We start from the raw sequence: 20,844 nt of genomic DNA, 5'->3' as shown, positions 1-20,844 counted from the left end.
GAGGGGCGCATGCGCACACAAGTTGAGGGCCCTAACTGGGCAACTGATCCCCAAGGTAGATACAGGATGGTGAACTCCGCATGCGCATGGTCCGGGCGTTCGCTCGCGTGCTCTCTAGGCCTTAATTTCTATTGGACTGAGTTTTTTAATCGACATTTTACTCCCCCAATAAGAAATGAAGAAGGGTTAAAGGGGTGTGTTGGGGGCGCGAATGCTCACTAACCAAATAATAGGCTAGAGAAGAAGAGGGTGGGGGTGGTGAGTAGGAGAGCTGAGCTGAGCTGAGCTTTAGCACTCTGCGCTTCCGGGTGTCTGGCTGCGCATGGGGTCCGGTTAGCTGGGCACTAGCAGTCCCCATGGGGCTGGATTTGGAAGGCTAGCCGAGGCTGTGGTAATGTCCAACCTGTCTCCCTACTAGGTTTCCAGGGGGCGTTTCACAGGGGATGATGTTCACTCATGTTTCATCAGGATCCTAGGCTCCTGGATAGGACCTGGGGCTCTGATGGGCACTGGCTGCCCCAGATGTATGGGGCCCTCAGCCAATAATCTGTGACATTGAGTTGGATGCTTGAGTTCTTTTCCCTATCACAGGCTGTCAGTGGAGCTTGAACAACTCCCTCCAGGCACCATCCTCAAAGCTACATGTGTCACTCTGTTAGCCAGCTAGTAGGCTAGTATTCCATACAGGGCTTCTCTTGTGTATTGGAGGTAGAAAACTGGGTCAGAGTGACTGGAGTTAGGAATAAGCAGGGTGCATACCCCTCATTCTCTCCCCCTTGCTGAGGGGAAGTAAATGGAGTGATGCCCAAGGATCAGGGCCCAATAGGAAGCAATGAGGATTCACAGTTAATGATTATTTATTATATGAATTGCAAAATCTTTCTGCACAGACACAATGTGAGTGACAGTCCCTGATCCAAAGAGCTCACAGTCTAAATAGTGTAAAGTATCAGAGGGGTAGCTGTGTTAGTCTGGATCTGTGAAAGCAACAGAGTCCTGTGGCACCTTATAGACTAACAGACTTTTTGGAGCATGAGCTTTCGTGGGTGAATACCCACTTCATTGGATGCACGAAGTGGGTATTCACCCACAAAAGCTCATGCTCCAAAACGTCTGTTAGTCTATAAGGTGCCACAGGACTCTTTGTTGCTTTTATAGTCTAAATAGTGTGAGGGAAAGGACTCAGCTAGGGTCCCACAGCAGACCAATGTCAGAATAGAAAATAGAACCCAGGAGTCCTGAGTCCCAGTCAAGTGCTGTCACCATGGGGTCAAGGTCAATACAGTGCCCAATGTAATGGGGGCTCCGATCTTGGTTAAGGTTTATACAGTGCCTGGCACAACATGGCCCTGATTTCAGTCAGGGTCTGTGCAGCATCCAGTTGGAGAGGGGCTGTGATATCTGTCAGAGTCTGCCCAGCACTATCAATACACACTAACAATCTGAGGCAGTTCTTGCCCCAGAAAGCTTACTATGGCCCAGCAGTCAGGAAACCAAGAATATTTCCCCAAATCCTTTAGAAAATGGTCATGGGACTAAGCCATTCCCAAGGGAACTGCTGACTTTAGTGGGGATGGGTTTATGCATCTGGTAGTGAGTACCCACACAACAGTTCCTGGCTGGGACCTGCCTCTGGGGAAGCTTACTGCATTGAAGCCCATTTTGGCTACTGCTATGAGAAAGCTCACATCTCGGGAGTTCCAGGCTGGGCAGTGGGCACTACCGGGGGGGAGCTGGCAGTGCCAGAGCCCCCACCTGGGCACTGCTATGGGGGAGTTCCTGGCTGGGCAGCTCCGCAGGGGAGCTCACTTTTGCTACAACCCAGAAAAGTAAATTCGGAACAACTCATCAATGAGCAGTCAGGAGAGGAATGACTGAGGAGCCCAGGCATTGTCTCCCAGCCCCCCGTTTTAACCTCTAGACCCTACTTCCTCCCAGAGCTGGGGCTAGAACCCAGGTGTATTGGCTCACAGCTCCCCCAGCCTAACTCACTCCGCTGCCGCTCCCAGAGCTCGGAAGAGAATCCAGGCATCCTGGCTCCGAGCCCCTCCCCCTACTCTAGTCGGACTCCTGAACTGTGTCTCCGCTCTTGTTCCTTTTCCTTTGTCCCGGTAACAATGTGACCCGCTCCGCCTTCCTGGTCCCAGACTCCACCCCAGAGCCTGTGCGGGGCGGGGGGACGGGCCAGGCCAGCGGGCGCTGTACTGGGGGAGCCGGAGCACACCCCGGGAGAGGGGATAGACCGGGCCGTCGCCGCGGACGATCGATCTTTGCGCCCGGAGCCCGCTGGCTTCCTGTGGGTGCCTGGGGTGGCCAGCGACCGAGGGGCAGAGGCATTTCCCACGCCTGGACCGGCCGGGACCCTGCCCGAGAGACGCCCCCAGGAGCGGCGTCTTCCAGCCGGGGAACTTCTCCAGCTGAGGCATTTCCTCCTCGCTCTACCGCGGCTTGGGACAGAGCTCGGGCCGGGCCAGCTGGAGGGAGCGGGGTCTGGGTAGGGCAAGGCAGGGCGCGGGAAGCCGGGGCCTCTGGGTGCTTGGAGATCGCCGGGGCCGTAGCTAGATTGGAGTGGAGGACCCTGCAGGCAGAGGGGCACTTCTGTGGCCCTGGGGGGATAGGCTGTAGGGGTTGATCCTGGTCCCTGTGGGAGGGCAGAGTGTAGGGGGCTATCCTAGCCCCTGTGAAGGGGGGCACACTGTAGGGGTTATCCTGGTCCCTGTGCAGGGGAACAGGCGTTAAGGGGGTGATCCTAGCCCCTGGGGGTGGAGGGCAGGCTGTAGACGATGATCCTGGTCCCTGTGGAAGGGGCACGGTGTAGGGGGCTATCCTAGCCCCTGTGGACGGGGACAGACTGTAAGGGTTATCCTGGTCCCTGTGGTGGGGAACAGGTGGTAGGGGGTGATCCTAGCCCCTCGTGGGGGCGGGCTGTAGAGGGTGATCCTGGTCCCTGTGGAAGGGGCAAGGTGTAGGGGGCTATCCTAGCCCCTGTGGAGGGGGGCAGTCTGTAGGGGATTATCCTGGTCCCTGTGGGGAGGTGGGCTGTAGGGGGTGAACCTGGTCCCTGTTGAGGGGAGCAGGCTGTAGGGGGTGATCCCACCCCTTGTGAGGGGGAATAGACCGGAGAGAACAAGTCTGTGCCCCCCCCCCCAGAGAGGGAGGGGGGAATAGACTGCCAGGGATGATCATGGCCCCTGACAGGCGGAATAGATTGTAACTGGGATGATCCTGCCCCAGCAAGGGGGGGATTAAACTGTAAGTGCCAATCCTAGTTCCCAGATGGAAGGGGACTCCTGTAAGTGTGCAGGTTTCCCAGCCCTATAACCATCCTGCTCCTGTGAGACCCCTGTGAGCTGGACCCCCAGGCTGGCCTTGCAGCACCTCTCTGGGAAGATGCCCATGCCGTGAAGGGCCACATTTGGGCAGAGTCTCACTAGAGGCTGCCCCCAGCCTCTGACCCAGGATGGAGCCACTGAAGAACCTGCTGCGGAAGGGTGCATGGGCGCCGGAGCGGAGTGGTGGGGCGGCCTACACCAACCCAGTGTGGACGGCGCTCTTTGACTACGAGGCGGCAAGCAGCGACGAGCTCAGCCTGCGCCAGGGGGACCGCGTGGAGGTGCTGTCATGGGATTCCACCGTGTCTGGTGATGAGGGCTGGTGGGCAGGCCGAGTGCGGAGCCAGGTGGGCATCTTCCCCTCCAGCTATGTCTCCTTGCAGCCAGTTGGCTATGGCGAGGCTCCAGTTCACGCTGACTTCCGGGAGCTGCGGCTGGAGGAGGTGATTGGAGTGGGGGGCTTTGGCAAGGTGTACCGTGGCAGCTGGAAGGGCGAGCTGGTGGCGGTGAAGGCGGCGCGCCAGGACCCGGATGAGGACATCAGTGCCACAGCAGAGAGCGTGCGCCAGGAGGCCCGGCTCTTCGCCATGCTGCACCACCCCAACATCATTACCCTCAAGGCCGTCTGCCTGCAGGAGCCCAACCTGTGCCTGGTGATGGAGTACGCTGCTGGGGGCCCACTCAGCCGTGCCCTGGCTGGGCGCAGGATCCCTCCCCATGTGCTGGTGGACTGGGCGGTGCAGATTGCCAGGGGCATGCAGTACCTGCACTGCGGGGCCATCGTACCTGTCATCCACCGCGACCTCAAGTCCAACAACAGTGAGTGTCACTCTGCCCCATGCAATCCCTCCAGCTCCATTGGTGTCCCTCAAATCCAACCTGCAGGCCGTGGCAGAATAGCCATTTGGCCAACGGGGCCTGTGCTCAGGGGCCCTGGTCAATTGGGTGGCCCCTAGAAAAATGGGCACCCTGTGCCCTGACTAACTCTGCCTGCCTGGCGCTTCTGCCAGGGAAAGCCCCTGCATTCCAACCTCGCTCCCCAGCAAGAGCGCTGGAAGGAGGGCAGGGCAAGCCCCCGCACCCCAACCCCATTTCCCTGGCAGGAGCACCAGGAGGGGGTGGGGAGACTGCAGGCATAAGGGGGGTGGAGGGGCCCCCACTTGCTTTGGCCCAGGGCCCCACAGACCCCTAATCTGCCTCAACCTGCAGCCCGCACAGGATCCCCCCAGGTCCACTGGTGTACCTCAATCCCGACCTGCAGCCTCCTACTATCCCAGCCCTGCCCCCTCCCTGCACCTCTCACACAGCTCAGCTGGTGCATCTGAGTTCTGACCTCAGTGACCCTGGGCAGCAGGAAGTGATGACAGTTGTGGGACCTTAGATTTTAACATGTACATAAAATGCAGGGGGCAGGGAATGGGATTTAGGCTTTGGCACTCCCAGGGGCACTGGCTCCGATCTAGCCCCAGGGTCAGGGGGACTTGCTGGCTCAGGGGGTTCCACTGTATTGAATGAGATACCAGGAGTGTTAGGGCATGTCCACACTGCGATAAAAGACCACTGCATAGCCACAGCTGGTCCGGCTTAGCTGACTCAGGCTCGCCAGGGTCTCAGAGCCTGGGCTCCAGCCCGAGCCCAAACGTCTACACTGCAATTGTACAGCCCCGCAGCCTGAGCCAGGTCAACAGAGCCAGGCTCAGACTCGGTGCTGCGCACTGTAGACAGTGTAGACGTCCCTTTAGAGGCTTGAACAGTGAGGGAGCCTGGGGCCAGACTGGGCTTGATTAGGAAGAGTGGAGGTGAATGGTTAGAGCAGGGGAGGCTGAGAGTCTATCCCCAGCTATGGGAGGGGAGTGGGGCCTAGTGGTAAGAGCAGGAGTGGGGTTAGAAGCCAGGACTCCTGGGTTCTATCCCTGTTCCTACCTAATAAATAATGAACTGGTTAAGTGGAAGGTTGGGGTCATGACTTTCACCCTGGTTGACCCCTTCCCTGTTAGGATCCCACTGGCTCCTAAGGAGCTGATTGGCTGGCACTGCCTTGGCCTAGGCCACCATTGAGTTCCCAGCATGCCCTGCTGCAGGGGGGTGGGCAGGCGGGGGCTGTGGCTTGTGTGGTGCCTGGATCAGCGCTTCTGCAGCACTGGGAGGAGCTGGAGCTGGGGCAGGCAGCTGGGGCTAGAAAGGGTCACAGGGTGGTGAGACTGAGGGGGACTAGACACGCTGGTGGGAGGGTACAGGGACACATACCAGCTGCCCCTTGTGCTTGTGCCTGGTGGGAGGCACAGGCTCACAGCTGGCTCTGTACAAATGGCCCCTCCCCGGCTGACTCCTCAGGTTCTCTCCCCTTTCCAGGGCTGCAGCCAACCCTCAAGGCAGGGGTGGCCTTCCTCAGGGACTGGGAGAGGGCAGCATTGGGGCACAGGCTGAGATTGGGACCCTCGGGGGCTGGTTGCTATACAGATCACGAGCCCCCCAACTGAGATCAGGGCCCCATGGGGCTGGACTCCACACAGACCCTGACTGCCACCCCAACTGAGATCAGGGCCCTGTGGGGCCAGATGCTGCACAGACCCCCAAGCAAGATCAAGGTCCTGTTGGGCCGGGCACTGCACACACTTAGAGAATCTCTGCCCCTAAGAGCGCACAATTTGAATTGACTAAAGGGTGGGAGAGGAAACTGAGGCACTGGGGAAGGAAAGGGACTTACCCAAGGTCAGAGGCCCGTTTCCTGTCTTTCTAAATTAGATTGGTTCCTGTCTGCCCAACTAGCTCTGGAACCGGCTCCACTGGAGGTGCCTGTAGGTGGGGCTGTGTTTGGAGGAGGGCAGTGCTGCCTATCCTGCCCCCACACAGTGAGGAACTCCCTTTAATGGGGGCCTGGCCTGCCCAGGGGGCAGTATGGGCCCTGAGGGACACTGGAGGAGCAAGGACACTGCTTGGGCAGGGGTCTGGTATTGGGGTGGCTGAGAGGGACTGGGAAGGGAAGGCCACAGTATGGGGAAGAGAGACTAGGTGGGGGAGAAGAGTTTTGAGGGGCTGTGGTGGGGACCTAGAGCACTGCAGCATGGCAGGATCCAATGTGGGGAGGTCACAGCATGAGGAAGAGGGATAAAATTGGAGGCTGTGGGGGAGGGGAGGAGTTATTGGGGTGGCTGTGAGGTGGGGGCTATTGGTGGACTGTGGTGAGAGACTGGTTATTGGGGGATCCAGGCTGGGGGAGGGGCATTGAATGGGGGGCTGTCGTGAGCATTGGGGGCTGTGGTCTGGAAAGCAGACGGGATGTGGGATGGGACAGTGGGGTCTGTGATCTGGGGGCCCCCAGGGTGGGGAAGGGAGTATGGGGGGCTGCTGACGGGGCGGTTGGAGCTGTTGTCCAGCCGTTCCCCCGGCCCCCAGCTGTGGGAGCGCCTGGCCTGGCCCAGGGCCTCCCTTCTCAGCTTCCTTCCGGCAGCTTCCTGCCCTGGTTTCCTGCCCCCCTCAGCTGGCAATGGTGGGGGGAGAAGAGAGAAAACAGCAGACAAGGAGGGAGTGTAAGTGCAGAGGACCCAGGAGAGGGGATGGCAGAGTTGAAAAGGGGAGGGACCCAGGGCTGGGGGATTCCAGCTCTGCTCTGGTGCCTGGGAAAGGGACCCCTATCTTGCTCTTCCCCCTCTCTCCTGGAGGGTCCACATGGTGGATGGCTGTACTGGGGAGAAGGGAAGGAGAGAGGCAGTGGCTGCAGCACTGGGGGGTGGAGCTGGTGGGGGCAGCGCTAGGGGTGTGGCTGGGGGGAGCTGGCAGGGGCAGTGGTAGGAGTGTGGCTGCAGCATTGGGGAGGCTGGCAGGGGCAGTGGTGGGAGTGTGGCTGCAGCGCTGGGGGGTACTGGCAGGGGCTGTGCTGGGGGTGTGGCTGCAGCGCTGGGGGGTACTGGCAGGGGCTGTGCTGGGGGTGTGGCTGCAGCTCTGGGGGGGACTGGCAGGGGCTGTGCTGGGGGTGTGGCTGTAGCTCTGGGGGGGACTGGCAGGGGCAGTGCTGGGGGTGTGGCTGCAGCGCTGGGGGGACTGGTGAGAGCAGCACTGGGGGTGTGGCTGCAGTGCTGGGGGGGAGCTGGCGGGGCAGTGCTGGGGGTGTGGCTGGGGGGAGCTGGCAGGGGCAGTGCTGGGGGAATGGCTGGGGGGAGCTGGCAGGGGCAGTGCTGGGGGAATGACTGTAGCGCCGGGGGTGTGGCGGGGGGAAGGCTGGCAGGGGCAGTGCTGGGGTGTGGCTGTACCTCTGTGGGGGACTGGCAGGGACAGTGCTGAGGTGTGGCTGTACCTGTGGGGGGGGGCTGGCGGGAGCAGCACTGGGGGTGTGGCTGCAGTGCTGGGGGGGGACTGACAGGGGCAGCGCTGGGGGTGTGGCTGCAGCAACGGGGAGGGGGGAAGCTGGCGGGAGCAGGGCTGGGGGTGTAGCTGCAGTGCTGGGGGGTAGCTGGTGGGGGCAGCGCTGGGGAGGAGCTGGCGGGAGCAGCGCTGGGGGTGTGGCTATAGTGTTGTGGGGGCTGGCAGGGGCAGTGCTGGGGGTGTGGCTATAGTGTTGGGGGGGCTGGCAGGGGCAGTGCTGGGGGTGTGGCTGCAGTGCTGGGGGGAGCTGGTGGGGGCACCGCTGGGGTTGTGGCTGCAGCGCTGGGGGTGCGGCTATAGTATTGAGGGGGCTGGCAGGGGCAGTGCTGGGGGTGTGGCTATGGCACTAGGGGGGTGCTGGTGGGGACAGCGCTGGGGGTGTGGCTGCAATGCTGGGGGAGAGCTGGCGGGGGTAGTGCTGGGGATGTGGCTGCAGCACTGGGGGTGTGGCTGTAGCACTGGGGGGAGCTTGCTGGGCCGTTGGGGGAGAGCTGGCAGGGGGCAGTGATGGGGGCAAATGGTGGAGGGCAGCGCTAGGGGTTGTGGCTGCAGCTGGCGGGGAGCTGGTGGGGGTAGTGCTGGGGGTGTGGCTGCAGCTTTGGGGGGGAGCTGGTGGGGGTAGTGCTGGGGGTGTGGCTGCAGCATTGGGGGGGAGCTGGTGGGGGCAGCACTGGGGGTGTGGCTGCATCATTGGTTGGCGGGGACTGGCGGAGACAGAAGACAAAGCACTAATTCTCCAGCCAGCCGTGCACAATGGGCCGCTTAGTGCAGCACAGTCTCAGGGAATGTTTCCCTTTCGCCTACGGGTCATGGGGCTACAGAGCCCAGCTGGACGGAGCTGGATGCCAGGACTCCTGGGTTCTCTGTCCAATTCCGGGAGGTGAATGCGGGCTAGTGGTTAGAGTGGGGGGGCTAGGAGTTGGGGCTCGTGAGTTCTGTCCCTGGCTTTGCTACTGAGACTCTGTGCAGAGCTTTCCCAAGTCCCTCCTTCCTGCCTCAGTTTCCCCAGCTATGAAATGCTCTTGATCTAGCTTTGCCAAGGAGCAGCTGCCAGTGATTCGTCCCCACTGGCACCTGCCTCAGCATGAACTAGTCCATGAGCCCTGGGAAAGGGGAAGTGATACCAGGCTTCTAATATAAGAGCTTGTGTCTCAGGCTGTCTTCCTACAACAACAGGATCCCCAGAAAAAAGTCACAGGAAATGTGCTGCAAACAGCACATTAGCCATGGCTGGGAGGCCTTGGGGCCTGTCCCCTTTAGGGGGTGTGGGCTCCGATATGTGGGACATGGCATCTTTCCCCTGCAGGGGCACTGACCCCTGTCTCCCTCACCCCCCAAGTCCTGCTGTCCCAGCGCATTGAAGAGGAGGACATGAACGGGAAGACGCTGAAGATCACAGACTTCGGGCTGGCGCGAGAGTGGCACCGCACCACCAAGATGAGCGCAGCTGGCACCTACGCCTGGATGGCACCCGAGGTCATCAAGGCCTCCACCTTCTCCAAGGGCAGCGACGTCTGGAGGTGAGCACTCACAGGCCAGCCAGGATGCCTGGGTTCCATCCTAGCACTGTGCGGGGAGGGGGTCTAATGTCCATTTTCCTCTTTCCTGCCCCCCCTTGGGTTACCACGGGGATGAGGGATGCTGGGGATGGTCTCCCCTCCCCACCACTAACGCTCTCTCCCCTCCCAGCTATGGCGTGCTGCTGTGGGAGCTGCTGACTGGGGAGGTCCCGTACCGCGGCATTGACGGGCTGGCTGTGGCCTATGGCGTTGCCGTCAACAAGCTGACGCTGCCTATCCCCTCCACCTGCCCCCAGCCCTTCGCCCAGCTCATGGCAGGTAAGGCAGGGAGGGAGGCAGGACCCCTGTTCTATCCCAGCTATGGGAGGGGTGTGGGGCCTAGTGGGTAGAGAGACAGCAGGACCTGTGTCTCACCAGGGCCAGATCCTGGGTGGCTGGGCAGTCTGAGTGAGGCAGAGTTTGCCCCACCCCTGCTGGATGAGACAGACCCTGACATGTCCTGTTTTTCTCCCCCCGCCCCCAGAGTGTTGGGACCAGGACCCCCATGGGCGGCCCAGCTTCGAGTCCATCCTGGCCCAGCTGACGGCACTGGAGGCCCAGGTGCTGGAGGAGATGCCCCAGGACTCCTTCCACTCCATGCAGGATGACTGGAAGCTGGAGATCCAGGGCATGTTTGATGAGCTCCGAGCCAAGGAAAAGGTACAGCTCCCCCATGCCCCCTTCAGCCCAGCCTCCTGCTCCCTACTGAGCCCCCATGGCCTGGCGTCCCCTCAACCCCCACACCCCAGTCCCCCACTCCCCACTGAACCTCTGCAGCCCAGCCCCCCCCCCAGCCCCTGCAGCTCAGTCCCCTCCTCAACCCCTTTTTCCACTCAGCACCTACAGCCCAGCTCCCCCACTCCCTACTGAGCCCCCAAAACCCAGCACCCCAACTCAGTCCCTGCAGCCCTGCCCCCCCACTCCCTACTGAGTCCCTAAAGTCCACCCCTCCACTCAGCCCCTACAGCCTGGTCCCCACTCCCCACTGTGCCCCTGCAGCCAGGCCCCCCCCATCCCCCAAAGGCCAGCCCCCTCTCAATTCCCCCCCCTTCCAACTCAGACCCCACAGCCTTGGCTCCTACTCCTTACTGAGCCTCCCTACTGAGCCCCCCGACTGTTCCCCACAGCCTGGCATTCCCATTTCCCTCTGAGCCTCCCTCCCTGCCCCCTCACGCCCCCTAATGGTGCCCAGGGGCACTGCAGTCAGTGCTGCCGCAAAGTGTGAGCCCCCTGCCCTCCCCCCAGCGGCTCGGTGACCACATCCTCACTCCACGGCAGGAGCTGCTGAGCCGGGAGGAGGAGCTGCAGCGGGCGGCGCTGGAGCAGAAGTCCCATGAGGAGTTCCTGCGGCAGCGGGAGCACCAGCTGGCCCAGTGGGAGCTGGAGGTGTTTGAGCGGGAGCTCACACTGCTCATCCAGCAGATGAACAAGGAGCCCCCCAATGTGAAGCGCAGGAAGGGCACTTTCAAGAGGAACAAACTCAAGGGGCGGGACAGCGAGAGGATCAGCATGCCCCTCGGTACAGGCCTGGGCGCTGTGGGTTGGGATGCACCAGGAGAGCTGGAGGGACCCCACGGCTAGGATGGCAGGGGGCTATGGGTTGGGATTGAGGGCACTAGCAGGCTGAGGGCTAGGGCAATCCAGGGCTCATAGCAGGAGGGCTGCTCCCTCATCCCTTGCTCTGAATCCCCATTTGTCCCTGTGCCACCCTGCTCCCCTCCATGGCCACGTGCCCAGGCCATGCCCCACTCTGGGCTTTGGCTGGGAGTATGGAGGGCTCCAGACTGTGGTTACTCAAAGCTAATTACCTTAGTTACTCTCCTTTCCCAGCAGGGGCAGGTGCAGGTAATGCTGCTAACGGAGACACCCGGTGTAAATCGGGAGTGTCTGGGCAGATGCCAGGGTGGAAACCTTCTGGGGAGCTGAGATCAGAATCTGACCCTAAACCCAGTGCAGTTGGGGGGACTCCGGATTGACCCTGGGGAGCTGAGATCAGAATCCAGCCCTGACCCCAGTACAGTGGGGAACAGTGATCTTTTGGAGGTGGTAACTCCAGGGGAGGGGCAGAGGGCTATTCTCACCGATCTCGTTCTCCCTGCCCCCTAGATTTCAAACACCGCATCACGGTGCAGGCCTCCCCCGGGCTGGACAAGAGGAAGAACGTCTTCGAGGTGGGGGCTGGGGGCTCCCCGACCTTCCCACGCTTAAGAGCCATCCAGCGTGAGTGAGACACTGCAGCTGTAAGGGGCCAGGAGCTGGATTAAGGCTCTGTGCTTGCACCATGCCCCCCACCCTAGGGAATAGTGGCTTGGTGCTCCCCTGAACTTACACCCCAAATGATGGAGTATCTGGTTGGGGAGGGAGAGCTGTGCTGTCATCACCTTCTGGCCAATCAGAGAGGCACAGGTGATGACATCATAAGTATTCACCCATGATGTCATTTCCTTCTGGTCAGTCGGAGAAGCACAAACTATGATTAAGGCTATGATTATGTCCCGGAATCTGTGACTTCCAGAGACCTCTGTGACATTTTCTGCTTCAGCCCCAGGGTCACGGGACTGGAGCTGTCAGCCAGCGGGGGCGCCAGAGCTCTCAGCTGCCAGGGCCCTGAAGCTCCAAGCTGTGGCAGGAGACCCCCCACCACAGATCCCAGCCTCCATGGGCGGTGGGGGGGCCTTGCAGCTCCCAGGTGCGTGCCCAGAGCTCTAGACTGCCAGAGCTCTGAGCTACAGCAGGGGTCTCCACAGATGTGAGTCACCATGGGCGGCCCCCGGAGCTCCCAGCCACCACAGGTGGCCTCTGGAGCTCCCATTCACCAGTCCTGGAGCTCCCAGCCGCTGTGAGTTGCGGCAGCGGTGGGTGCTGGACCTCCCCATTTTGTCAGGGTTATTTTTAGTAAAAATTGTGAATTTTTGTGTATTGCCCGTGACCTGTCTGTGACTTTTACTAAAAATTTCCGTGACAAAATCTTAGCCTTAACTATGATGTGATAACTATTTGGCCACAATATAATTTTGTACAATAGGAACCGCCCCCAGGGGTCAGTTGCACAGGGTATAATGATCCATGGGTTGCTTTATATTCCCCCCTCTCCCCATACACACACACCCCTCCCCTCAGCACTGATTGGCCAGAATTAAATTACATATCTGCTGTGTCTTTAGCATGTCCATCTTTATGCTGATTGGATGGAGTGAAGTGACATCACCTGTTGTTGGGTTTGATAACTCAACATGGTGTTGACTGGATGAAGGAAAATGACATCACAGAAAGTTGCTTGTGTTATCACTTCCTGTGACTAGCTCTGACTGGACCTGAGTAAATGATACTGGGGGAAGAAGTTGGTGGGGGAGGATGCAGGGATTTGCTTTTCCATTGTGGTCTGTGCTTTGTGCTGATTAGCTGACAAAATGACATCACATCTTATGACATCATTACACAATTTGATCAGAGAGAATTAAATTTTATCAGAGTATGTGACATCCAGGCTGGCTTTAGGCCGTTTCCCCTGATTCCTGTGAATTGGGCCCCATGCCTCAGAGGGCCCCGCAGTGTCCGGAAGAGGGGCCCCACAAGGTAAGCCCCGGAAGACAACTGCTGCCGAGGAAGGACTCTGCTGAAGTGCCACTGGAAACAGCAGCAAATGATTGAGCTGGCACCGAATTGCTGCCTCTGTCTTTGGCAGCAGCTCAATCACTGCTGCTGTCTTCGGCGGCTTTTCAGCGGCAGCTCTTTCGAATCGGGCCCCGCACGTCCTAAAGCCGGCCCTCGTGACATCATCTCTTGGGTCTCCCTGGTCAGCAGGAAATGACATCACAGACGATTATATGTGATATTACTTGTGCTTCTCTGATTGATCAGAAAGAAATGATATCACGGGAGACATACTGACATCACAAAATATTCACCCACGATGTCCTTTCTTTCTGACCAGTGCTCTCCGTCCTGAGTAGGGGGGCCCGGCATGACATCATCCCCCACTGAACCATGTATTTTTTCCCATGCAGTGGAGCCTACCGAGAGCAGCCAGAGCTGGAGCAGACAGGCACCACGCCGCACAGATGAGGCCTGGAATGGGGACCGCCGCCCTGGCAAGAACTGGGGTCCCGGATCCCCCAAGCTCTGGGAGGGCAGCACCCAAAATGGCAGGTAGGGGATGCTGCTTCCCCTCCCCCATACACCCTTCCTTTCCCCTCCCTAAGCCCTCACCCTGGTGTTTGGGGTTGGGGAGAGAAATCCTGGCTGCCTCCCATGATGACTAACTATAATATTAATAGCAGCAAAGAATCCTGTGGCACCTTATAGACTAACAGACATTTTGGAGCATGAGCTTTCGTGGGTGAATACCCACTTCGTCAAATGCATCTTTGCTGCTTTTACAGATCCAGATTAACACGGCTACCCCTCTGATACTATAATATTAATAAGAGACAGGTACTGAGATGTGAGCCAGGGCTCCTGGGTTCTTTCCCAGCTTGGGGAGGGGAGTGGGGTCTAGTGGGTTAGAGCAGGGGGGTTGTGAGTCAGGATTCCTGGGTCTCCGTTGTCCCTTCTCTAGCTGTTCCTCCTGGCTGTCCCCCCTCCCTGTCCCTCTCAGGATTCTAACCCCCACCTCTCATCCCCTGCAGAAGGAGGTCCCGGCCGGAGGAGACGACCTGGTACATTGGGCCAGAGGAGCCCAATCCTGTGGAGCCGGCCCCACCCCAGCCTGCCCTGAATGGTGAGTCCCTATGGGGGAGGGGACACGGGCTGGCTCTGGTATCAGGCCCAGACTCCCCAGCGTAAGGCCTGGGGAATTCAGCACCCAGAGAGCATCACTGCATGCACAAGAGAAGCTCCTGCTGACGTGCTGAGCACCACACGCTGCCCTCAACTGAGGAGGTCAGGGCTGGGAAGCACATGCTCCCTGTGCTGAGATCATGTCCCCCCTCGGGCCTGGCACTGCACAGACACCCCTGCCCCCCGGCTGTGATCATGGCCCCCCTCGGGCCCGGCACTGCACAGACCCCCCCTTGGCTGCGATCAGGGGCCCCCTCGGGCCCAGCACCGCACAGACCCCCCTTGGCTGCGATCACGGGCCCGGCACCGCACAGACCCCCCCCCCCCCCGGCTGTGATCAGAGTCCCCCTCGGGCCCAGCACCACACAACCCCCGCCCCCGGCTGTGATCAGGGGCCCCCCCGGGCTATGATCAGGGCCCCCCTCAGGCCCGGCACCGCACAGACCCCCCTGGCTGTGATCAGGGGCCCCCTCGGGCCCGGCACCGCACAGACCCCGCAGCTGTGATCAGGGGCCCCCATTGGGCCTGGCACCACACAGATCCCCCCCTGGCTGTGATCAGGGCCCCTTCGAGCTCGGCACCGCACAAAACTACCTGCCCTGGCTGTGATCAGGGCCCCCCTTGGGCCCGGCACTGCACAGACACCCCCGCCCCCCCGGCTGTGATCAGGGCTCCCCTCGGGCGCGGCACTGCACCGACCGCCCCCGCCCCCCGGCTATGATCAGGGCCCCCCTCGGGTCCGGCACTGCACAGACCCCCCTGGCTGCGATCAGGGGCCCCCGTTGGGCCCGGCACCACACAGACCCCCCTGGCTGTGATCAGGAGCCCCCCTTGGGCCCGGCACTGCACCAACACAGAGAGAGACAGTCCCTGGCCCAAAGAGCTCACAGTTTGAAGAGCTGAGTGTGTGTGAAGATGGATGGGGGCGGAGGAGGAGGGAGGAATGGATGCGAGGGATCTGTGGGAGGGTGAAAGGATGGAGGGGAATTTGCTGGGGGAAATGGGACAGGCTGGCTGTGTCCTGTTCCCTGCACTATGTTGGGCAGGGGATTCCCAGCATGGGCATTGTTGCTTATGGCTCTGTCCCTTCCTTGCAGGTGATGTCCCCTCTCTAGACCCCAACGGGACCCAGGAGTCCGAGGAGCAGCGGGCACCGGCTCCGGAGCGTATCAGCACCCCCAAACTCATCCAGAGAGCACTGCTGAGGGGCACAGCGCTGCTGGCCTCCCTTGGGCTGGGCCGGGACCTGTCACAGGCCCGACGGGAGGAGAAGGGGGAGCCCCCACCCGTGCCCACCCCCCCACCTTCTCCTGAGCTCATCCGCTTCTCCCCCAAGGACACACACTGCCCTGCCCTGCTGGTGGAGGTGGATCAGGGTGGGCCGGCCCGGATGCCAGGGTCCATGGAGGAGGACCAGGGTGGGCCGGCCCGGACGCCAGGGTCCACGGAGGAGGGCCAGGAGGGGCCAGCCCGGACGTCAGGGTCCACGGAGGAGGGCCAGGAGGGGCCGGCCCGGACGCCAGGGTCCACGGAGCAGGGCCAGGAGGGGCCGGCCCGGACACCAGGGTCCATGGAGCTGCTCAGCCATCTGCTCCCAGGCGGCGACAGAGGGTCCCTGACCCCCTTGTGGGGTCAGAGGTCACCAAAGAGCCCACAATGTGAGGAGGAGTGGAGTTCTGGCAGCAGGGCGGAGAATTGGGGTAAGTGGGGAGTGACAAAGATGCAGAGACTTTTCCCACTCAGGGGTGCTGGCTGCAACCCAGCTCCAGATGGGGGATGAGTTGAGTCAGGGGGATGGGGAACGGGGCCTTTCCCCTCTAGAGGGTGCTGGCTCTGACCCAGCTCCAGGGCAGGGGACGGGCTGGTTCAGCTTGGAGGATGGGGTTTGGGTTTGGTCAGTAGGTGCCCACTCACGTGTTGTTCTAACATCCCCTGTTCTCTCTCACCATAGGTGGGGCCCTCCCATCGCCCTCGTCCCCCTGCAGCCCCCACTCGCCACGCCCCTCCCCACACACCAACCTCATCTCCCGGCCCCGCCCTTCCCCTGTGCGCAGCCGCATCGACCCCTGGAGTTTTGTGTCAGCTGGGCCCCGTGCCTCCCCAGCCCAGTCCCCCCAGCCAGAGCCGCGCCGGTGTCGGGCAGGGACCCCTGACTCCAGCAACCCCTTCATGACCTCCGACCCCTTCTTCCACCCCTCACTGGGACCTTTTGACTCGGAGACCTTCGACCCTTTTGCCTCAGCGCCCAGATTGACCGGTCTCTCCTGCCGCCTGGACCATGGCCAGCTCAGTCCTTACCCCTCGCCCCCTCCACGCCACTCCTCTGGCTTTCCTGCCCCTCTGGAGCAGACCAAAGAGACCCACCCACTGCCATGGTGGGTGGTCAGATCCCCGCAGGAGGACAGCAGAGTCCCAAAGTGAAATGGGCGATACAGGAAGTCCTGGCCTCTTTGGACAGTTGCACACAGGAAGTCCTAAAATGAAAGTGGGCGATACTAAAAGTCCCACCCTCCTCAGACTTTGCATGGAGGAAGTCCCGCCCTCTTCGGACAATTGCACACTGGAAGTCCTGCCCTCCTCAAGTTCTGGGCACAGGAAATCCCATCTTGCATGGATCATTGTACCAGATACAAGGCTCAGGTTGGGGTGGTCTCTGTGTTGGATGTTTGGGGAGTGAGGGGAGAAGGGGGGAGTTTTCACTATACACTGGAAAGGTGGGAGACTTCTGGGGAGCTCCTGTGGGGTAACTGTGGCACCTCCCCCCACCTTAAAGAAGAGACTAACAGTGGCTTGGACACCCTCTGAGCCTGGTGCCATGTTACACATGGCATGAGGTTGTCAGGTCTCTGCCAAACTCTCACCCTTGTCCTCAGAACCACTGCATAGGTAGTGATCACTGTTTGGGAGTGAGGGGCACTGGCAGATCTGGGGAAGCCCCGGGCTGGGATAGAAGGAGTGAGGGGCACTGGCTCAGCCCATCTGTTTCTTGAACACTAATAGTGGGCCCTCTGTTCCCAGCGTGGGGTTCTGGTGTCTGGGTTGGGGACCAGACACCCCTCCAACAAGGTAGCAGCCCCTTTTGCTGATAGCAGGGGGTGTCTTGGGGCTATCCCTGGGGGAGGGACACTGGGAGGGGTCGATACGGCATCCCCCCCTCCCCCCCGCTACATTCCCGAGCACGGACTGGCTGCAGGTGAGTGTGTGCCTTTGTGTGCAAGTGTTGGTGTGCGTGCAAGGCTGGGAGTTCTGTGTACTCAGGCGAGTGTGCAAAGCATCCTGGGGTGCATGTGTGTGCAGCTGCCCCAGTGCCTTTGTACTGGTATCTGAAGGCGCGTGCGAAGCCGGAGGTGTGGGAGCATGTGTGAGGGCTGGCCTGGGTGGGGCTGTACCTATACGTGAAGCTGGGCACGCTCGCCCATGCATGGGCTGGAAACAGGTGTGCTTGGGAGCAGCTGTACCCTCACCTGTACGTCCAGCGTGGGAGTCTGCTGCTTCCCTCCTCCATCTGTGGGGTCCCCGTTTACTCTCCCTTCCTCCTGCTGTGAGTTCCTGCCCTGGGGGTGGAGGGGGCAGGCCATGTCAATGTCCCCTGTAACTGCACCAAGACCCCAGGCTGGGGAGCAGCTGAATCTGGGGCTGCCTGTGGATTGAGACCAAATAAACTCCCAGCTGCCTCCATATGCTGCCTGCTGCTTCCGTTCTTGCCCCTGCTTTGGTTCCATCTCCCCTCTCCCCCCCTTCCGCAGCTCACTGCACCCTCCCTCCCCGGGTTATGGTCTCAGAGCACCAGTAGGAGAATGGCCCCACAGGGTGCACTGGGCCCAGGGCAGGCCCTTGAGAGGCTTGGCCGACTTCGCACACCTGCCCGGTATGGGCATGAGCCTAGCATGGGAGGGAGCAAATGTGAGTATGCAAAGACCTCTGGGTGCAGAAAGGACTTCGCTGTGTGCATGCCCCTCGCATGCCTGCCTGCCGCAGTGCCAATCACTGCTGCTTTACACTGACTGCCTTGCTCTCACGGAGGCCCTGGCCGCATGGTGCTATCCAGGGCACGTGGCTCTGGTGCTCATGCGTGGGCATGCATGATTTGCAGGTTCCACTTTTTGCTCCTGGCTCTATTCAGGCTGACCCCAACTCCAGCCCCAGGGAAGCTCAGGACACCAGAGTGGCTCAGCCCCATTTGCACGCCCATGCATGTGAATGTCCCTGGCCCATGGAGGTGCCACGTGTGGCATTGAACATCACTGGGGGCTCAGCACTGACCCAGGTACTCTGTGTGCCCACGCTTGTGTGCGTACACACCTCACATTTACACATGCAGGTCGCCGGCAGTGCTGCTGGTGCCGCACGCCCCTGGCACATGGGGGAAAGAGGGGCACAAGTGACTGCTGCACACGTGTGCCAGCATGGCCCTTTTACACAGTGATCTTCCCTGCGTGAGGGGATTCCGCCCACCCACCCCGAGCATCAGTGGGCCTGGAACTTCCCAGAGCGTCAGCAGCCGCAGCCTCCAGCCAAAGTGGGAATCTCCCAGAGCTGCTAGCCACTTGCGGGGGAGCAGCTGGGACTGTGTCCAGCAGGGGGCAAGAGAGACACACACGGAGCAGGGATCGTTCTCCCCAGAGAGGGGATGGACACACACTCTCAGCTCACCCCTGACACATGCAGGTGTAGGGGGTACCTCCCCCTCCCCACATACACACACTTCTGATGGGAGAAGCCCCCTCCTCCCATGACCTGTGCAGGGGCCCAGCCCTGGCCTAAAGAGTCTGCCCCAGGGGGCATCTGTAGGATTGGAGCATGGGTAGAGAGGGGGAACCACTTCTGATTGCAAGAGATTGGTTGTGCTGCTATTATGTGTACTACTGTAGAACCAATACATGCCCCCCACCCCCGGGATGGGAGCCAGAGGTGCACAGACCCGCACTGAGAGCAGGGCCCCCATTGACCTGGGTGCCACACAGACGCCCCCTCAGATCAGGCCCCTGTCAAGCCGAGAACTACACAGAGCCCCCGATTTATTTAGACTGTGAGGGACCACTGTGCTCAACTAGTCTGACCTCCTGCATAGTATGTGCCATAGGATGTCCCTGAATGGGTTCCTTCTTCTACCAGGGCAGCTCTGTTAGAGAAACATCCCTGTGAAATTTTAAAACAGGCAGTGACGGAGAATCCAGCACCATCAGTATGGTGTCCCACTGGCTAGTGACCCTCCCTGGGATCAATGGGGACCTTATTTCCAGTATGATTTTGTCTATCTTCAACTTCTGGCCACCGGATCTTGTTAGCCATAGCCCTCCCTAGGCAGGCTGGCTGGCTATCATCTATCTATCTGTCTGTCTGTCTGAACAGAGGCTAAAATAGGGAAAGAACAAGTTAAAAATTACTTAGACAAGTCAGATGTCTTCAAGTCACCAGGGCCTGATGAACTGCATCCTAGAATACTCAAGGAGCTGGCTGAGGAGATATATGAACCATTAGCGATTATCTTTGAAAAATCATGGAAGATGGGAGAGAGTCTAGAAGACTGGAAAAGGGCAAATATAGTCCCCATCTATAGAAATAAGGACAACCCGGAGAGTTACAGACCAGTCATCTTAACTTCTGTACCCAGAATGATAATGGAACAAATAATTAAGCAAACAATTTGCAAACATCTAGAAAGGAGTTTTTCAATCCATGGGTCACGACACCGTAGTGGGTCGCGCCATGTAAGGCACTGGGTTGCCTTGCTCTGGTCAGCATTGCCAACTGGGATGTTAAAAGTCCCATCAGCGGTGCTGCCCAGCTAAGGCAGGCAAGTTGCCTTTTCCAACACCATGCTGTGCCTGGGAAGCGGCCAGCAGTGGTCTGGCTTGTAGGCAGGGGAGCCACGGGCCTCCACGTGCTGCCCCCACCCCAAGCACTGGCTTCCCAGTCAATGGGAACTGGGGTGTGAGGGGGAGGCAGAGCTGCTTGTGTGTCTCCACCTAGGAGCCAGACCTGCTGCTGGCTGCTTCCAGGGCACACCACGGTCTGCGATGCACCATGGCTGCGCCGCTGACTGGGAGCCACCAGAGGTAAGTCTGTGCTCGTACCTCAATCCCCTGCCCCAGCCCTGAGCCCCCCCTCAAACCTGGAACCGTTTCCTGCACCCCAAACCCCTCATCCCTGGCCCTAGCCCAGAGCCCTGACCCCTCCTGCACCCCAGTCCTGAGCCCCCCCAAACCTGGAGCCCCTCCTGCACCCCAAGCCCCTCAGCCCCAGCCCTGATCCCCTTCTGAACCCCAACACCCTGCACCAGCCCTGAGCCCCCCAAACTCAGAGCCCCTCCTGCACCCCAAACCCCTCATCCTCAGTCCAGACCCACTTCCGTACCCCAACCCCCACCCCAGTCCAGAGCCCCCTCTCTCACCCCAAACCTCTCATCCCCAGCTCCATTGGGTTGCGTGCATCAACAATTTTCTTCAACTGGGTCCCCAGAAAAAAAGTGTGAAAACCACTGATCCAGAAGATAAGGTGATAGATAACAGCATGGATTTGTAAGAACAAATCGGGTCAAACCAGCCTGACAGCTTTCTTTGACAGGGTAACAAGCCTTGTGGATGAGGTATATCTTGACTTTAGTAAAGCTTTTAATAGTCTCGCATGACCTCATAAACAAACTAAGGAAATGTAGCCTAGATGGAGCTACTATAAGGTGGATGCATAACTGGTTGGAAAACCGTTCCCAGAGAGTAGTTATCAGTCGTTCACAGTCAAGTTGGGAGGGCATAACAAGTGGGGTCCTCCAGGGAATAGTTCTGGGTCTGGTTCTGTTCAATATCTTCATC

General features: G+C 60.0%; 1 protein-coding gene across 2 annotated transcripts; it reads left to right on the top strand.

Moving 5' to 3' along the window:
- Positions 1 to 1,995: 1,995 nt before the first annotated feature.
- Positions 1,996 to 17,710, top strand: MAP3K11 (mitogen-activated protein kinase kinase kinase 11). 2 transcript variants are annotated; one of them, XM_050960880.1, is made up of 11 exons: positions 1,996 to 4,151; positions 9,034 to 9,214; positions 9,384 to 9,532; positions 9,738 to 9,913; positions 10,532 to 10,772; positions 11,360 to 11,473; positions 13,261 to 13,402; positions 13,882 to 13,973; positions 15,130 to 15,398; positions 15,441 to 15,732; positions 15,984 to 17,710. In XM_050960880.1, exons 1-11 carry the CDS (start codon positions 3,461 to 3,463, stop codon positions 16,451 to 16,453), a joined length of 2,817 nt encoding a protein of 938 aa, XP_050816837.1. In that variant the 5' UTR covers positions 1,996 to 3,460; the 3' UTR covers positions 16,454 to 17,710. The 2 variants fall into 2 exon arrangements, with proteins under 2 accessions (XP_050816837.1, XP_050816836.1); XM_050960879.1 differs by having other exon boundaries at positions 15,130 to 15,732.
- Positions 17,711 to 20,844: the final 3,134 nt, after the last annotated feature.

The sequence above is a fragment of the Gopherus flavomarginatus genome, chromosome 6, assembly GCF_025201925.1.
Source record: "Gopherus flavomarginatus isolate rGopFla2 chromosome 6, rGopFla2.mat.asm, whole genome shotgun sequence".
Taxonomy (NCBI): Eukaryota; Metazoa; Chordata; order Testudines; family Testudinidae; genus Gopherus; species Gopherus flavomarginatus.
This window is presented reverse-complemented; position numbering and strand designations above follow the sequence as displayed.

Bases quoted from the DNA above. Each gene is read 5' to 3' on its own strand.
- MAP3K11 (XM_050960879.1), top strand. From the start codon at position 3,461: ATGGAGCCACTGAAGAACCTGCTGCGGAAGGGTGCATGGGCGCCGGAG. The intron at 11,474-13,260 runs GTGAGTGAGACA...TTTCCCATGCAG, and splicing joins ACGCTTAAGAGCCATCCAGC to TGGAGCCTACCGAGAGCAGC. The intron at 13,403-13,881 runs GTAGGGGATGCT...CATCCCCTGCAG, and splicing joins GGCAGCACCCAAAATGGCAG to AAGGAGGTCCCGGCCGGAGG.